The sequence below is a fragment of the Pongo abelii genome, chromosome X (genome assembly GCF_028885655.2).
Source record: "Pongo abelii isolate AG06213 chromosome X, NHGRI_mPonAbe1-v2.0_pri, whole genome shotgun sequence".
In the NCBI taxonomy this organism is placed as follows: Eukaryota; Metazoa; Chordata; class Mammalia; order Primates; family Hominidae; genus Pongo; species Pongo abelii.
In genome coordinates, this window is record NC_072008.2 from 7,220,032 (window position 1) to 7,238,676 (window position 18,645).

General features: G+C 41.3%; 1 protein-coding gene across 4 annotated transcripts in view; it reads left to right on the plus strand.

The window, feature by feature from the left end:
- STS (steroid sulfatase) overlaps positions 1–18,645 on the plus strand; it is a 349,033-nt gene that overhangs the window by 92,225 nt on the left and 238,163 nt on the right. For all 4 annotated transcript variants that reach the window (XM_054544304.2, XM_054544305.2, XM_054544306.2 and 1 more), the window contains exons 3-5: positions 13,576–13,716; positions 17,705–17,826; positions 17,929–18,051. In XM_054544304.2, the coding sequence (XP_054400279.1) occupies positions 13,576–13,716; positions 17,705–17,826; positions 17,929–18,051 (386 nt within the window). The remainder of the gene's footprint in view (positions 1–13,575; positions 13,717–17,704; positions 17,827–17,928; positions 18,052–18,645) is intronic.

Below are 18,645 nucleotides of genomic sequence, written 5' to 3' on the forward strand. Positions count from 1 at the left end.
GCCTCCCGAGTAGCTGGGACTACAGGCACGCACCACCATGCCCGGCAGATTTTTTGTACTTTTAGTAGAGACATGGTTTCACCATGTTGACCAGGCTGGTCTCAAGTGATCCACCTGCCTTGACCTCCCAAATTGCTGAGATTACAGGTGTGAGCCACCCTGACCAGCCTTAAGTGACTCTTAACAAACTTAAATTTTCACACATTCTTAATTGGGCTAGATGGTATTTCTCATCCTAGTCCTGATAATATCTACCCCCAGGCACATTTTGGAGCTATAATGAATGATATGCTGTCATACTGAGCTAACCAAAATCATTTTGTGATTCAGAGATTAATATAGGCATGAAAAATTATTAATGGGCTTTTATCCTATTGGGTTCAATTTCAGTAAAATGGTCTGCACCTGAACTAACCCTTTCACCACAAAGCATAGAAAATGGAAATGAATCTTCTCCAAGGAGCGCGCACACACACACACACACACACACAGATATGTATGTGTGTGTATGTGTATATATATGTAGTATATATACATATATGTATACATACATATATGTATACATGTATACATATATGTATACATATATGTATATATGTATACATGTATGTATACATGTATATACACATATATGTATACATGTATATACACATATATGTATGCATGTATATACACATATATGTATGCATGTATATACACATATATGTATGCATGTATATACACATATATGTATGCATGTATATATACATATATGTATGCATGTATATATACATATATGTATGCATGTATATACACATATATGTATGCATGTATATACACATATATGTATGCATGTATATACACATATATGTATGCATGTATATACACATATATGTATGCATGTATATACACATATATGTATGCATGTATATATACATATATGTATACATGTATATACGTATACATGTATACATGTGTATATACATATATGTATACATGTATACATGTATATATACATATATGTATACATGTATATATACATATATGTATACATGTATACATGTATATATACATATGTGTATATATGTATATATGTATATATGTATATATGTATGTATATATGTGTATATGTATATTTGTGTGTGTGTGTGTGTGTGTGTGTATATATATATATATATATGGATCCCTTCTATGGTGGCATCTTGGTGTGGAACAAATTCATGATCTTAATCCTCCAATATTTTTAATTGTTCCCTACCCAGCTAATGGGACCAGTATCTTTCCAAGGAGCAAGGCTGAAGTCATCATTGACTGTTGCCTCTTTCTGACACTTCACATCCAGGCAATTACCAGCTCATGTTGATTGTGTCTCAAATCGGCTCAGTTCTCTCCAGTTCTCTCCTGCCGGCCCCTGTGCTAGTCTGGACCAGCTTCCTTGGGGGGTTATGGCCATTGTCATGCGATCCACTCCAGTTTCTGCCCAACCCTTCTGCCAGGGAGCAACCAGAATGCCTGCGGGAGTGAAACAAAACCATACCTGTCACCCCTAGTGTCTTCAATCTCTGCTTCATCACTTCTGAATAAAGATAAATGCCCCAAACCTAAAACAAAAGAAAGGAAAAGGATAAATGCCCTCCATGTCTGATCACGATGATTTATCCTGACCTGTTCTCCACCTCACAGTCAGAGTTTTGCATGGGAAAAATAACCAACCAACCAATGCACACAGTTTGTAGGAATACTGCAACATCAGCAACTTATACAATAGTGATAAAAAACAAAGAACATGGAGAGAAACACACATATTACCTGAGTGCCTCTCTGAGTGGCTGGTTGATGTTTTCTCTTTTGTACATTTATAATAGTAAAAATACAACAAAACATTTATTTAAAAAAATCAATTTTTGTGTGCAAAAATCACAAAGCATAATAGTCCAAAGTAGGTCTCTAAATAGCTAGTTTTTTTGGGTGAGATTTTAGTTAGTGCTCATATAGAGCCTGAATTTTGCTCTATTTAATCTCTTTTTTAGCCATTTCCCTTTGGTCTACCTTAAATGCCTTTTTCTAATTCAGGTGCTTTCAACTTTCAGTTATAAAACAAAAATTCATTTTTACATGGTTGCTGAGCAGAGACATGTGTCCTTAAATTGCTTATATAAATTCTGAGACTCATTACTAATGAAACATGTTCTTAAAATAAGTTCAACATGACATTTCAGAGCCGCTGTCCTGGGGAGCTTTTTTCTCGTCTTCATTGACAAAATTGACCTTCTCACCTCAAGCTATTGGAGTTATCCACTACTGTGTAACAAATTACCCCAAAACTTAGCAGCTTAAAGCAACTTGCGTTTGTTATCTCATTGTTTCTGTAGGTCAAAAATCTGGGCACAGCTTAGCTGGATCCTCCTCAGCTTCTAGATCTCTTTCAGGCTACTTCAGGTGTCATGGCTGTGGTCTCATCTGTGGTCCAAAAGTAGCAGGATCTCTTTCCAAGCTCATTCAGATAGTTGTAGTCAGGACTTAGTTCTTTGCAGGATGTTCACCTGAAAGCCTCATTTTTTTTTTGCTGGCTGTTGGCTGGACACTTCTCTCTTTTTCTTGTAACATGGGTCTCTCCACAATGGCCACTTACTTCATCCACAGCCAGCAAGCGATAGAGTTTGCCAGCAAGATAGAGATCATAGTCTTTTACAACCCAATCACAGAAGTGACATCTCATCACTTTTTCCACATCCTACTCATTGGAAGTAAATTACTAGGTCCAGCCCATACTCAACAGGAAGGGATTGTATCAGATGTGAATACCAGACGGGAAGTCACTGGGGCCACTTTTAGTTGGCTGACCACATTTTTGTTCAAAACTCTATTACTGTACTTATTATACTCTACATAACATTTTATTATTAATAGTTGTAATTTTAATAATAACTTTATAAGTTAATAACTTAATATTATTAAATAACTATAATGAACAACTGTGGCCTCTTACTATGATTCCCTTGCTGAATCAATAAGTACTAAGAACCCAGAAGGAGAGACCCTGTCTCTATAAAAAAAAAAAAATTAAAAATTAGCTGGTCATGGTGGTGGGCCCTTGTAATCCCAGCTACTTGGGAGGCTGAGGTGGCAGGATTACTTGAGCCTGGGAGGTTGAGGCTGCAGTGAGCCGTGATCACGCCACTGCACTCCAGCCTGGGTGAAAGAGTGAGACCCTGTCTCAAAATTAATTAATTAATTAATAAAAATAAAAAGGTCCTAAGTGTGTAGTTTTATCCTCAAAATAATACTTGTAAGGTATTATTATTCCTTTCTTACAGAAAAGAAAACTAACAGGCTAAATATATAGCTTGTGGTTTCACTGCTAGCAAGTGGGGGAGAAAGAATGAAAACCTTAACAGCATAAACTGCATTTCTGACTCCACTGCTCACTTTAGTGGGTTTGGTACTTGTGGACTTCCTCATTTGACCTGTCAGAGTCTTGCAGGGTGACTGTGTGTCTCATACAATCATAGAACCACCATAGGACTGCTATAATGTCATCTTTCTAGGTTTTGCCCTGTATTTGTGGAATTGAAATGGATTCGGTTGAATTGTCAGTGAACTGCTTTCCACTGGAAAGGTGTAGCTAGACTAAAATGCTCCTAACAAGTTACATTTGTCTAGCACTTCATTATTTTGGAAACCTTTTTTGGGGTCGGATAGGGCAGGGTCTTACTCTGTCGCCCAGAGTAGAGTGCAGTGGCGCAATCATAGCTCACTGCAGCCTCAAACTCCTGGGCTCAGGCCATCCTTCTGCCTCAGCCTCCTGATTAGCTGGGACTACAGGCATGTGCCACCACACCCAGCTAATTTTTAAATTCTTTGTAGAGATGGGATCTTGCTATATTCCTCCAGCTGGTCTTGAACTCCTGAGCTCAAGCAATCCTCCTACCTTAGCCTCCCAAACTGCTGGGATTGCAGGTGTAATCTACTGCATCTGGTCGCATTTTGGAAACCTTTTATCGCTAGTATCCTGAGTAACTCCCCCATGGTCAAGGTGACATCTTAGGGTAATGTGCAGAAGAGTGATTCACAAGGAGAACATGCCTTCTAAAGCCTCATAGCTGGTGGCCTAAGATGAGGCCAGAGCTCTGACTCTTATTTCTCCTCTCATTCTGCTAGTTCTTGACAAGCAGAGAATAAAAGCCACCAAAAAGAGAATTAAGGAGAGTTAGGAATGAGAGAGTAGCTGCAACAAAAACAAACAGACTATCACATTCCCTGGGTTGGTTATGTTTCAGGAAGAATCGTGGTGATCTGCATTTGCTTTTTATGAAAAGGGGAGATCCCGAAAAGGGAGAGAGGTGAGAGGACTATTGGAAGTAGGTCAGGGGAGAGAGAGAGAAGTTTATGTTTCCCAGGCTGGGAGCTGTGGCTCATGCCTGTAATCCCAGCACTTTGGGAGGCCGAGGCGGGTGGATCACTTGAGGTCAGGAGTTCGAGACCAGCCTGGCCAACATGTCGAAACCCCATTTCTACTAACCACAACAAAAAAAGATTAGCCAGGTGAGGTGGCAGGCACCTGTAATCCCCGCTAATCAGAAGGCTAAGGCAGGAGAATCGCTTGAACCTGGGTGGCAGAGGTTCCAGTGAGTTGAGATCACACCACTGCACTCCAACCTGGGCAACAGAGTGAGATTCTGTCTAAGAAAAAAAGAAGATGGGTATGGCTTCCAATGACTAACGTGTAGGAGTAAGGATTCTTTGATTGGGGTTCAGACAGGCAAGGAGCATGATGCTGTTGTGCAGAGTATAACTCCTGATAAAAATGTAAGGTAGCAAAAGATTTGCCACATGGACAAATGACAGAATAAGCAACTTAGAAAGCATGAGAAGAAGGAATGCTTGCAGCCTAATGTTTTCCTTGAAGAGCCTTTTTGGAGATGGTTGCCTATGTGCATTGGAATTTAAGGGCTTCCATAACTTGCAGAAGTATATTATACCTGAGAAACATTGTCTGTTAACACTGAAGATGTACTTGTGGGTGCAAATGAGAAATTTACACCTACTCAAATGGTTTGGCATTTCTGAATCCTTTGGTAGATGCCGATCTGCCTACATACAGGAGCAGAGGGAATGAATTGCAATTCTGTTATGTTCAGGAGGTGAAAATTCTACAGATGATAGGGCAGGTAACATGCTAGCACTAACTTGGTGGTTTCAGCTCGGGACAGTTGTGTTCCCCAGAGGGCATTTGGCAATATCTGGTGGACATTTTTTATTTCACAACTAGGGGAGAACAGAGAAGTTGGGGACAGCATCCTGTTGGGGTTTAGTGAGTAGAGGCCAGGGATGGTGCTAAACATCTTACAATGCACAGAACAGCTCACCTCCCCACCAATAAAGACTCATCCAGTCCACATGTCAATAGTGTTGAGGCTGAGAAACACTATTAACAAAATCTGAGGTCCCTAAGTCAAATATCAACTCATGATAAAAACATGTTCCCATGTTATTTTTTTACACAGGAGAAATTGGTTAAGAAGTAGGTAAAGCAGTTACAGTGCTTGGTACATACTAAGCACCCAAAAAACTGTTATTTTAAAATAAGAAAAGTTATGTATTTATTTCCTGTATCAACTGAAACATGAACCTAGTAATGAAGTAGAGACACAGAACACAGCCTACTGGCTCTAGCCTTCTCTGATATGAATGCTATATGTTGTACTCTTACGGGGACAGGAGGTTATTAAACTCACTCTTTTGCAAATTCCTGGTATTAGTTATGGATTTGTAAGCCATTAAATCTACTTAGGGACCCCTGATGCTCCAACTCTGAGCTTTTCATGGGCATTATTAATGGTGTTTTCAGTTTTCTTAAAAACCTCTAGTGTGTCTCACTCTTCATATTTAAAGACGGATGCTAATTTTTGAATCTTCTCTGTGCCCCGTAAAACCTTCCAACCATTTAAAAAAACAGTGCATGGCCCTGCTTAATTTCCTCTCTGGTTGAACTGGCATGAGAGCCTTTTAATGAAACAGAATAAACATACATTTTTGATTTAATGTGGCTTTCTTTGATACTTGCTCAACCAGCCCCTGCTCACATGGTGTCTACAGTCTAATTAGGAAGGGGAACAATCATCTGATCTCAGATTTACAACCCTTCTGTGTCATTATTTATTCATTTGCCTAGTCCACAAATCTTGACTATTTAATGTGTGCGAAGCATGAGAGAGGATGCTAGGGATATAGCCAGGAGGCACTTAGACTTCTTCCTGGCTGCAGAATGCTTCCAGTGCAGCAGGGAAGATTAAACGCAAAATAACTCAAACTGCACTTGCTTGTATCATCAGTGCTGAGAAAGAAATGCACATTGATAAGAAAAGGGGAACTTCCTCCCATGCAAGGAATCTGAGAAGGTGTCCCTAGATAAGTCACATGGAAGCTGGGGATGGGGGCTGAAGATTGGCCTCTCCAAATTATCTCTGCCCTCCTCTCATTCTTCAGCCTTTCCGCACCTCACTCCAATATGAGGTCCATTGTTACAATAGTGGTGTTGAAGGTAGGAGAGTTCACCTTTTATTACACCCACCTTGCTATTTAAACAGAAGCATGTACTACTTGTACAGATATATTTGCTCATATTTGCAATTTCTCTGTCACGGATATGGGGCTGGAGCCTAGATTTGCCAGCCAAAGAGTTAACAGATGTTGAACGCAATGAAGACTTGTCTCAAAACGGCTGTTCCAAGAAAGGGGTAGTGTTTCGAATAAAAAGAACATTTGTTAGAGCACACATCATCTTGAGCCTAGCCATAAAAAACCCGTTCACAAGATAAGCCATTGTTCGCTCTTTGTTACCAAGTTTGTGTTTAAGGAGTTAAGATTTGGGAGAGACTTTCAGCTTAGCTGCGGGTCCTGCCCAGCACAGTGTTCGCAGTCTGCAAGGAAGGTAGCAGGGTATTGCATGGGATTTTATGTTAATGATGTTCAGGGGATGATAATTCTCACCCGGGAAGGAGATGATCCATTAGTTACACTCTCAGTCTGTGTCTTAGGCCAGCATGAAGCCGTTACAGATCTTTAGCTGCAAAATACTAATTTTATGATGAAGATAAGGGGTAGTTTTATTTCTGGCCTATTTTAAAAGAGAGAAGATGCAAGGCCTACGCCAGGGACTAAATCATTTCACTTCAGACTTTGTGTAGAATTCATGTCAAATAAATGTTATAAATTATAAATAAGACATAAGTGTGTCACATAAAATAATTCTATGGTAATAGTTAATGATGGAGCTAAGCTGAATAAATATAGCAAATATGTGTGTGTGTGTGTGTTTTCATGTAAACATTTTCCCCTATCATAGAAAGTGAATGACCATCAAACACATCCTTGAATTCTAGGATTAGTCCTGTGGACTTAAGTCTCCCAAGGAGATAAAAGTGAAGAGACTTAAAATAAAACAAACAAAAAACTCTTTTGCCGTATTTATTTGAATAAATAAGAGTAAGATAGTCAATCACTCAATCACTTTGCAAAGCTTAGGAATCTAACTGAATAACAAAAGTACCAACTCAATGTAGATAAGGAGAATTGAGTGGATCAGGAGAGAGAGAGGTGATTGACTATGATTAGTAGTATCATGTGTGAAGGAAGTACCCCTGGACTGCCAGTCACATAGCTTCCCACATTTACTCTGTCTTCTTTAAAAAATATCATGCTTCTCAAAATACTTCACATTCTAAGAGTGCAGCTGCACGAACATAGAGTTGATGATTGCATGGAACAACTGTATAGGATGTTGTAAGAAAAAATACTTCTCTTGGAGCTAAGAGGAAAACAGTTGACAGTGACTTCTCTCTCATTACTGGATGTCTACTCTCTCACACCAGCTTCCTCTTTTGCTGTAATAGAGTACTATTCAAGCAGGGGAAATTTTTGTCTCCCTTTCTCCCAGCAATGGCTGGTAGAGTCTGGAGACATCTTTGGATCTCATAACTGAGGGGAGTTATACATGCTACTGGCATATAGTGGGTAGAGGCTTGAGATGTGCTGAATATCCTGCAATGCACAGGACAGGCCCCTACACTGACGAATCATCCGTCCCCAAATGTCAATAGTGCAGAGGTTGAGAAATCCTGATTTAATGCCATTCATGACCTGTAATGGAACCCATTATCCTGGCTAATTTGCATTTGTGTGTACTCCTTTACTAAGGCTCAATTAAGTAATTTAGTGACTATTTATTCACTCGCAGGGCCATGGGGGAGAACTGCAAAAGAAAATTGAGGGATTATAAATACCTAATGGGAAGGCAAGGTGAACACACATGAAAACAAACCAAAAAAATTCTACTTCAAAATGTTATTGATTTTTTCTGGACCCTAATTATGTATATTCTATCAACATTTGCAGTGCATACCCTTTGTCTGTCTTTGCAAACTGTCAATTCAGATAATATAGTGTCTTAGTGAATTGTTGCCACAATAATGTCATGTACCAATTCTCTCCCAAGCTCAACAGATTAACACAACAGTGTATATTCTCATTGGTTTGTCTGTTGGCTGAAACAGACAAGCTCCAGGCTGTCTGTTGGGCTATGTCTGCTACAAATGCGTTTATTCTGGGGCTCAGGCTGAAAGGGAGGTAGCACATACTAGAGAAAGAGCTTCTTGTGGTGATGGCAAAAGTACAACAGGACCAAGCTAAACGTGCAAGCATAACGTTTCTGTTTCCCTCACATCCGATAGCATCCCATTGGCTAAGACAAATCACATGGTTGAGCTCCAAATCAAGGCTGAACAAGTATACTGTGGTCTCTATAAGGCCAATGCAAGATACATGGCCTCACTCAATACCAGTGGGTCAGAGAAAAGATTGCATTATTTTAACTAATAAGTTCATTTTAATATTTCCATTTCAAATTTAACATTATAAGAATTTTTCCTAACTTGTTTTTTAAGATTTATTACTATTTATAATTGTGGCAAAATACACATAACATAAAATTTTCCATCTTAACCATTTTTAGGTGGCATTAAGTATGTTCACACTGTTTTGCAGCCATCACCACTATCCATCTCTAGAATTCTTTTCATCTTGCAAAACTGAAACTCTGTATCTATTAAATAATTATTCTCAATTCCCCTGGGATTGAGTACTTATTTAAAATAATAATCTGCCACCTATTTTTAATGGGAGCAAGGCTTATTTTTATAGAGATAATTGGCATATAGCATGCATTTATAGTTGTCAGCCCAACCTATGCCTAAGGTGTATTCTATCCAGGATACAGAAATGTCTTCAGGACCTAAGGTAGGAGCCCCACAGAAGTCTGTTTTACTCAGGTAAAAAAGCCTTTTGGGAAGGAATTCCTTCCAAGTTCAGGCTGAGAAGCAGTATGGGCCACAGCCAGGGAGCCTGCATTAGAGAAATCGGTTGACATTCAGACCCATGTCCATCAATCACTCAATGGGGAAGTCTACCTAATTCTCAGGTTCCAAGCAGTAGTAGGTTAATCCAAGGGGGAAAAAAGTGAAGTGTGCTTTTACTGAAATCTACATGGAATATTAGGAGCTTAGGGCATCAGCAGCATATAGCTGGCAGCTTCAGGAGCAACCAGTGCAGGAGCCAGCCAGCTGGCAGCAGTAGGGGCTTTAGCAGTGTTAAACCCCAGAGCCCATGAGACGGAGCTCAGTATCCTTATCATCAGCCACCAGTGGTGGGACTCAGACTGGGTGGGCAGTGGTTGTGAGGTCCTTTAGACAGGACCTGTTTCTATCAGCAGGAACAGGAGGCATCACTACAGAGCCCTGGGAAATGACAGGCATTATTCAGTAGCCAAGGGAACTGCTCGAGTAATTAGAAAAGCACTGAAGTCTCCACCATGTGGAATGCTGAAAAGCCCTAGAAATACTGGGTTCCAGGGACAATCTGAGAGAGAAGAGCCATAAGGAGTCCTGGGTGCTAGTCTAGAAACCACAGCTTGCTATGAGTATGACTAGGGCAATTCATTGAATCTCTCTGGGTCTTTGTTTTCCCTTCTAAAAGTAAGAGAATTGGGGTACATGATTTGCCTGGTCTTTTCTAACTGATACTGTATTACCTGAATATTATATGAATGTTGTTATATGATCTCACGCCAGGCTTTACATTCATGCCACGTTTTGGTTGTAGAAAGTGTGTATTCTTTATTTATTTAATTGGTTAATTAATTAGAGAGAGTCTCACTCTGTCAACTAGGCCGGAGTACAGTGGCTCCATCAGAGCTCACTGCAGTCTCGAACCCCTGGGCTCAAGCAATTCTCCTGCCTCAACTTCTCGAGTAGCCAGAACTACAGACATGCACCACCATGCCCAGAAAATTTTTAAATTTTTTTGTAGAGATAGGAACTTAAATATTTCCCAGGCTGGTCTCCAACTCCTGAGCTCCCCCAATCCTCCCTCCTCGGCCTCCCAAAGCACTGGGATTATAGGTGTGAGCCACCATGACCAGCCAATCTCTCTGAGTTTGTTTCCCCATCTGAAAATAAGAGAATTGGGATGCATGATTTGCAAGACCTTTTTGAACTGAAATTATATTATCTGAATGTTGTGATTTGCTCTCAAGCCAGCCTTTAAGTTCATGCCAGATTTTGGTTGTATAAAGCCCATAGTCTTAAACCATGCTTTAAAAAAAAAAAAAAAAAGAAAGAAAGAAATAGGCAATTTCTCATTTCTTTCCAAGCATAAATATTAGCTTAAGCATTAAGATAGACAAGGTCTTTGGTGTGATGGCATTGTATAACTGGATTATTTCATGCAGTCTTATGTGAGGAATTCACTAAGAAGTTACTTTGCATCAGCTTTATCTGTATTTAGCATTTAAGCAGATTAAGCCGAATTGGGGGCCTTTAGACTAAATGGCAAAAAATGGTTTCACATAATAATAGCAGGTTGCTTTTTACATTCATGATGTCTGTTTTAACATGTTAAATTCAAGATACCAGATACATGTCTGTATGGAGACCTTAATTCAGTATTTGGATATACAGTCTCTCTGGACATAAAACTTAGTGTTTCTAAGCATTCATTCAGTATTTAATCTCACCAAGACAGCATATGTATTTCATAAAGGTAGGGAGGAGATGAGGAAAGCAGAAAGTGTCTTGAGGCTCACAACATTTAAAGTGCAGACTGGACAGTGGACACTCAGAAGTGGCACCAGGCCAGGAAATATGTTTAGTTGTTGTTTGATTGTTTCTTTGAGTATTTTGCACCAAGTTAGCCTACACATTTGTTTAAATTATTAAATTGATGGTCATATAATTGCACATGCAAATCTGTGTGTCTGTCTTCTCTTTAAAAATTGGAAGCTGCTACAAGGGTGACATTCTTTAGGAGGGGTGCAAGCTCTTGGCTGGCAAAGCCCCCTCCCCATATTGATGACTAAACCCACACCATTTCCCATCTCCCATCCAGCCTCTGTAATTATGTGGCGTTGTGATCCTGATTCTGAGGTCCATGAATGAGGAAGAACCAGCAAATAGAGACTCTGCAGAAAGAGAGACACAATAGGAAACTCAGAGAGTGTGTTCAAAGAGGAGTGCATTCCTGAGCGAGGGAACAGCTCACTCTGACAGGTGTTGCTGGAAAGCCAGGGAGGACACTCTGCCACACCGCGTGCACTGGCCTTGATGTCCAGTGTCCTTAGTGACTCTGGAGGAGCTGTCTGCATGCACCAAGGCTGGTGTGAGTGCAAAAACAGATGCAGAGTGAGGTCAAGCTCACATGCCAGTTCACACGCTGAAGGACTGTCAGTGCTCCCAGATACACGGCAATGAGGGTCCAGTGTCAGGAGAGAACAGATAGGTACACTAAAAGCCCAGACTCCACCACTACACATGCACGTAAGACATCTGCGCTGTACCCCCTAAATCTATAAATATTTTTAAAAATTAAAAGTAAATAAAATTAGGCAGAGCATGGTGGCTTATGACTGTAATTCCAGTGCTTTGAGAGGCCACGGCAGGAGGATCACTTGAGCCCAGGAGTTTGAGACCAGCCTGGGCAACATAGTGAGACCATATCTCCTCAATAAAAATTGAAAAGGAAGAAATAGCCAGGCCAGGTGGTCCTCATCATCATCCCAGCTACTCAGGAGACTGACATGGGAGGATCACTTGAACCCAAAAGTTCGAGACCAGCTTGGGTAACATAGACCCTTGTCTCTAAAAAATAAAAATAAAAATATTACCCAGGCATGGCAGTGTGCACCTGTAATTCTAGCTGCTCAGGAGGCTGAGATGAGAGAATCGCTTGAGCCCAGGAGTTGGAGGCTGCAGTGAGTATAATCACACCACTGCACTCTAACCTGGGCAACAGAGCCAGAACCCTATCTCAAATTCTTTTAAATAAAAATAAAATTACTTAATAGAACAAAAAAATTGTTCAATTTCTTTCACTTTACAGTTAAGAAAACTAAGATTCAGAGAACTGATATGATTAACACTTACCCCTGACCCCCCCACCTAGAATAAAGGTCATAAAATTTCTCCCCGGGGTGGTGAGAAAAATAAAGGATAAAAATTTCTCCCCAGGCAGATGAGAAACAGAAAGAGAAAGTAGTGAGTTTTGTCTCCTGATGTCAGGGTCAGAGCCACAGAGACTTGGTTCTGGAAGTATTTGAGAGTAAGAACCTGGCTCAAGGCTGTGAACCAGGAGCTGGGAGAGGTGTTGCCTACCACTGCTGGTGGGAAGACTAGAAGGACATCGATATTGAGTAAGTAAGACCTCAGGCTACCACACTGCACACCTACCTGCCACCTTCCAGGGAACCAAGCCAGGCCTCTTTCTGGCTAGGAAACCTGTTGAGCAACCTCCTCATATTTGCTGCCAACATAAGCTCCGGTTCTAAATGGAGAACCTGTTGCAGGGTGGGGCAGCAAAACCGCAAGAGTGAGAAGAGAGGCAAACAGCAAAATGAAGTAGAAAGCCCATGTCCTTCTCAACAAGAAGGGGTCTAACTCAAAGGAAGCAGGTTGCTGGAACAAGTACACAGACCTCCATACAAGAAAGACATCATGTGTGTGTTCAAGCCACCATCTACCCCAAAGATTCCATCACCTGTTATTCTCACAAGGAATGAAATGCAGTGAGGTGAGAGCGTGTTGGGATGGCAGACATGGACGATGGATGAATTCTCTTCCCTCTGTACATTTTCCAGCACAAAGAGCTGTCCCAGGCTGTTGACCCCAAACACTTTGAGTTTTGAAAGGTTTCTGTGTTTCCCTTAGAAAGCTACTAAACCAGGACAGGCACAGTGGTTCAGGCCTGTAATCAGCACTTTGCAAGGGTGTGGCAGGAGGATTGTTTGAGCCCAGAAGTTCCAGACCAGCCTGGGCAACATAGCAAGACCTTATCTTTACAAAAACCACAAAAATTAGCTGGGTGTGGTGACACATGCCTATAGTCCCAGGTACTTGGGAGGCTGAGACAGGAGGATCGCTTGAATCCAGGACTTCAAGGTTGCAGTGAGCTAAGATCATACCACCTCACCCCAGCCTGGGCAACAGAGCAAAACCTTGTCTCAAGCCGATATCTTTCAGTTCCTTTTTGTGTCCTTGTCCTTTACAGGAAGATGAAGATCCCTTTCCTCCTACTGTTCTTTCTGTGGGAAGCCGAGAGCCACGCAGCATCAAGGCCAAACATCATCTTGGTGATGGCTGACGACCTCGGCATTGGAGATCCTGGGTGCTATGGGAACAAAACTATCAGGTTGGTAATGCAGCTCCTCAGTAAACACATGGCTGTATTCATAGGCAACAGTCCCCGGGATGGTTAATGTTGATTTACAGAGCACAGAACATGTAGAAATGTTCAAAACCCTCAAAACCATGCCTGGCTTCATGTAGATACACTGAGATGTAGGTGTCATGAAGGCAGGTGTGAGTTTATCTGTTTGACTATGAACAGGGAGCTGGATGCGCTCAGGGAGGTCACTAAGAAGGTGTGCATCACAGTTCTTCTTTACTAACGACTACGATGCTGCTTTCCACACATTCACATTTCCATCCCTTTTGTTCACCTATTTCGTCTTCTCCTTTTAGCATCTGGCTTTATTCTGGTTGGTTATGGGTCTGTACTACTCTGTCCTAGCTCATCAGTGACTTACTCTCACTCTCACTCTCACTCATGCCCAACTCTCCCTCTTCTAGCCCAGGCCCTACCCTGTCATCAGCTATGCAGGCTGTCTTAGTCTGTAAAGGCTGCTATGACAAATTGCCATAGGCTGGGTGGCTTCTAAACAATAGAAATGTGTTGCCCATAGTTCTGAAGGCTGGAAGCCCAAGATCAAGGCATAGCAGATTCAGCGTCTGGTGGGGACCTGCTTCCTGGTTCACAGACAGAACCTTCTCACTGTGTCTTCACATGGTGGAAGTGGGGAGGGAGCTCTCTGGGTCCCTTTTATAAGGTCATAAATCCCATTTACAGGGCTTCATCCTCATGACCTCATCACCTCCCAAAGACCCCACCTCCTAACAAAATCCCATTGAGGGTAAGCATTTCAACATCTGAATCTGGGGGGGACACAAACATCGAGATCATAGCTGACAATCAGGAGAGATGTCATGTTTTAGGACCTCATAACTTGCCAGTAATTATCAAAACAGTGGCAACAAAGCAATCAAACGAGACTCGAGGTCATTCGACCCTTGGGTCTGAACATCCTCCCAGAAGTGGGTGTTTTGTTTCTATCCCTCTGCGTAAAATCAACCTAACGTAAGACCTATTTTAAGGACCCTTTTGTTTAAAAAGGAAAGTAAGCCCTTGGGGAGTAGAATACTGACATTAGAATTTCACTTTCTCTTCTTAATAATGTGGAGATGATGGCATAAAAATAGTTCTGCGGAGAGCTTCATCACATGAAAGATCAATACAAACTAAATTAAAGGAGAGGATGAGGAAAGAGATTATTTGCTTCTACCAGAACTTTCTTTTTTCTTTTTTTCTTCTTCTTTTTTTTTTTTTTTGAGAAAGAGTTTCACTCCGTCGCCCAGTCTGGAGTTGGTGGCACGATCTCGGGGATCACTGCAACCTCTGCCTCCTAGGTTGAAGCAATTCTCCTGCCTCAGCCTCTCGAGTAGCTGGGACTACAGGCGTGCGCCACCATGCCTGGCTAATTTTTTGTATTTTTAGAAAAGATGGGGTTTCACTATGTTGGCCAGGCTGGTCTCAAACTCCTGACCTCGTGATCCACCTGCCTCGGCCTCCCAAAGTGCTGGGATTACAGGCATGAGCCACTGCACTGGCCCAGAACTTTCTTGTAGGATATGTGAATACTAAATACCTGACGCCGGGAATGGACTCATTGCCAAGTGCCATGGGGCACTGATTATTTTCCTTCCATTCTCTTACTCCTCATCTTCTTTTTAACATGAGAAATCTTGGAAAGTATATTTAATCATTACGTATCAGACCAAACAAAAATTAAATAGATTATGATATTAAGGAAAATCTTTCCCACAAGACATAGCCAAATACGTCTCACTTTCAATCTGAAACTTTGCATCAAATGTTGCTTTTTATTTTTTTAAGAGTATATTGACTTATGACATTGCTTAAATTTTAAAAAGCATATGCAAGGGTAAGATCTGCAATTTTAAGAGCACTTTAAATGTCCTCTTAAAATTGTAATTATCTTTGTATGTTTTCTGCCCCACCTTTTGCCTACTTTTGTAAAATGTTTACAGATCACTTTATACATTTGTGATATAGATCTTATTAATTTAGTTTTTCTTATCAGCATCATAATTTTATTCAGCTTTTTCATTTTATCTATTTCTTTAATATTATGTATTCCTAAGATATATTGAGATAATGGATAACTGTTCCTACCAAGATGTCTTAATTAAAAAGTTAAAATCAAGCCTTTAAGGTTAAATCTTTACCAATTATCAAAAGAAAAAATGTCTATAAAGCCCCATGGAAGAATTCATGGCAATATATACCCTAAATCTGCCTTGGTCTCTATATTAGAGTCCCATTATTTCTGAATTACATTTTTCATTTTTATATTTTGTAATATCACACCCCAAAATAGTCACTTTTTTTTATAGGCCACTATAGATACTAGGAGGTTTAATTCAAACGCAAAAACAGTCTCTGTCTTCTAAGCATCTCACCCTTTAAGAAAAAAGCAAATTAGAAATATTGGTAATTAGACACATTCACTAAATTAATAAATGGTCACTAGTTTGACATTACAGACGCAATAAAATTATTTCTCCCTTCAAGCTATGCATCATTGCAGCACTACTCTGTGAGGGCATTGATCTAGGGAAGCCATGGGACCAATGAACAAGATGTATACTCCCACCCTACAGGCAGCCATCTTGAAGGGGAGCAAAATTAGCCATGCCATTGCTTTACAGTGAGGAAGCTGCTTGTCTGGTGGAGTATGGACTACTGTTCCAAATATAGGTCAATCCCCTTGCATAAACAAGGAAGGGCGCTGGAGGCCCATGAGAATTCCATCTGTACCTGGAACTGAAGGATGGCAGATGACAAGCCAGGCAGGGAGGAATGGACCTAGATTCCTCGTGAAGGACGTGGGATATATCTTGTGGGGTATAACTTGGTATGGTCCAAAAACTAAAAGATATTAATTCCTAAATGACTTCCCAAAATGTTCAGCCAATCCATTCATAGAGAAAGGCATCAGGGTGGCTTATCTTGCAAAAGGTATCACTCTGCAAGTGAGCTCATAAATAAGTATTTATGAAGCATAAAAAAAATAAGCCAACAAAGGGTATGTGGGGATCGCAGCATCTAATTTCTTCACTGTAGTGTTTGTGCCTTTTCCCTGGAGCATATTAACCCATTTGTTGATGCTCACTGGTTGAGGCACATGGAGTCTGATTATTCCCCATCCCTGGGGGCATGTAGAAATTAGGCAGGGGCTCATTAAAGCTGGTTGTGGGATTCCCTTTGGCTGTGGTTGGAAAGAGAGGGGAGTCAGGTTGACCCTGGAGATTTCTCTTTTGGTGACACAGAGGTAACTTGGGAGATGTGGATGCGAGAAGAGTGAAGCCTCATCCTCATTCACCCCTTACTTTCCCTCCCTGCAGTATCCTATTTCAAAGACTTGGTTTCTCTCTTCTAATTCAGGGCTAGTGGGACCAGGAGCTCAGCGCCCATTGTAGCATGAATGGACCTTTTGGGGATGTCCCGCCTGCATCATTCACACATCTGCATGGTTTTGTTGTAGGTTGAGTGTTGATTCTGTATCACTTCTTCCCCACCTCCCCTGCCTCTCATCTCGCCTCTCTCTCCCACATAACCCCAGACTTGCCTTTGCTCATTGAGAAGTTTCCCAGTATAAAGAGCCATAGACAGTTTCATTTTGAAAATTATCACAGAGCTGGGCACAGTGGCTCATGCCTGTAATCCCAGCAATTGGGAGGCCAAGGCGGGCAGATCACTTGAGGTCAGGAGTTTGAGACCAGCCTGGCCAACATGGTGAAACCCTGCCTCTACCAAAAAATGCAAAAATTAGCCAGGCGTGGTGGTGTGTGCCTGTAGTCCCAGCTACTCACAAGGCTGAGATGGGAGAATTGCTTGAACACAAGAGGTGGAGGTTGCAGTGAGCCGAGACTGCGCCACTGCACTCCAGCCTGGGTGACAGAGTGAGATCCTGTCTCAAAACTAAATACATGAACAATAAATGAAAATGATCACAAATGCTATGATTCTTTTGTTCTAGGACTCCCAATATCGACCGGTTGGCCAGTGGGGGAGTGAAACTCACTCAGCACCTGGCAGCATCACCGCTGTGCACACCAAGCAGGGCAGCCTTCATGACTGGCCGGTACCCTGTCCGATCAGGTAAGCTCCTATCTGCATCGCAGGGGCTGTGGTCTCCTTTGGGACAGCCTCCCACCTCCAGGTATCTCCTAGTTCCTAAAGGTTGATTTTTTCCTGGTCCAGGAATGGCATCTTGGTCCCGCACTGGAGTTTTCCTCTTCACAGCCTCTTCGGGAGGACTTCCCACCAATGAGATTACCTTTGCTAAGCTTCTGAAGGATCAAGGTTATTCAACAGCGCTGATAGGTATGGGCATCTATGGGATGGGAACCATCTATAGGTATGGGAATGGCAGGGAGGATTTGGACAAAGTTAGCAAAAGAGTGGGAGAGGACATTATGACAGTTATCTTAGGGATGACGTTGCTGGTACACTTTGCATAACTTTAAATGGAAACAAAATGATTTCAATTGTAGGTTAAAACACAATGAGCCTATCTGGACTACTCAAATGTATAGATATGTGTGTGTGTGTGTGTGTGTGTGTGTTGTGTGTGTGTGCGTGTGTGTATAGATAAATAGATACTTAGGTGATACCTAATGATAGATGGATGAATGGATAGATGGAAGAAAGCATTGATGAATGGATGGATAGATAGATAATAGGTAGAGAAATAGCTAGCTAGCTAGATAGACAGATGCAGAGAGAGACAAAGGTGAGATAGATGGGATGGATGGATGGATGGATGGATGGATGGATGGAATAGATGATAGCTAGCTAGATAGATAGAGAAATAGAAAAACAGACAGACAGACAGACAGATAGATAGATGCAGAAAGGGACAAAGATGAGATAGATGGGATAGATGGATGAATGGATGAAATAGATGATGATAGATAT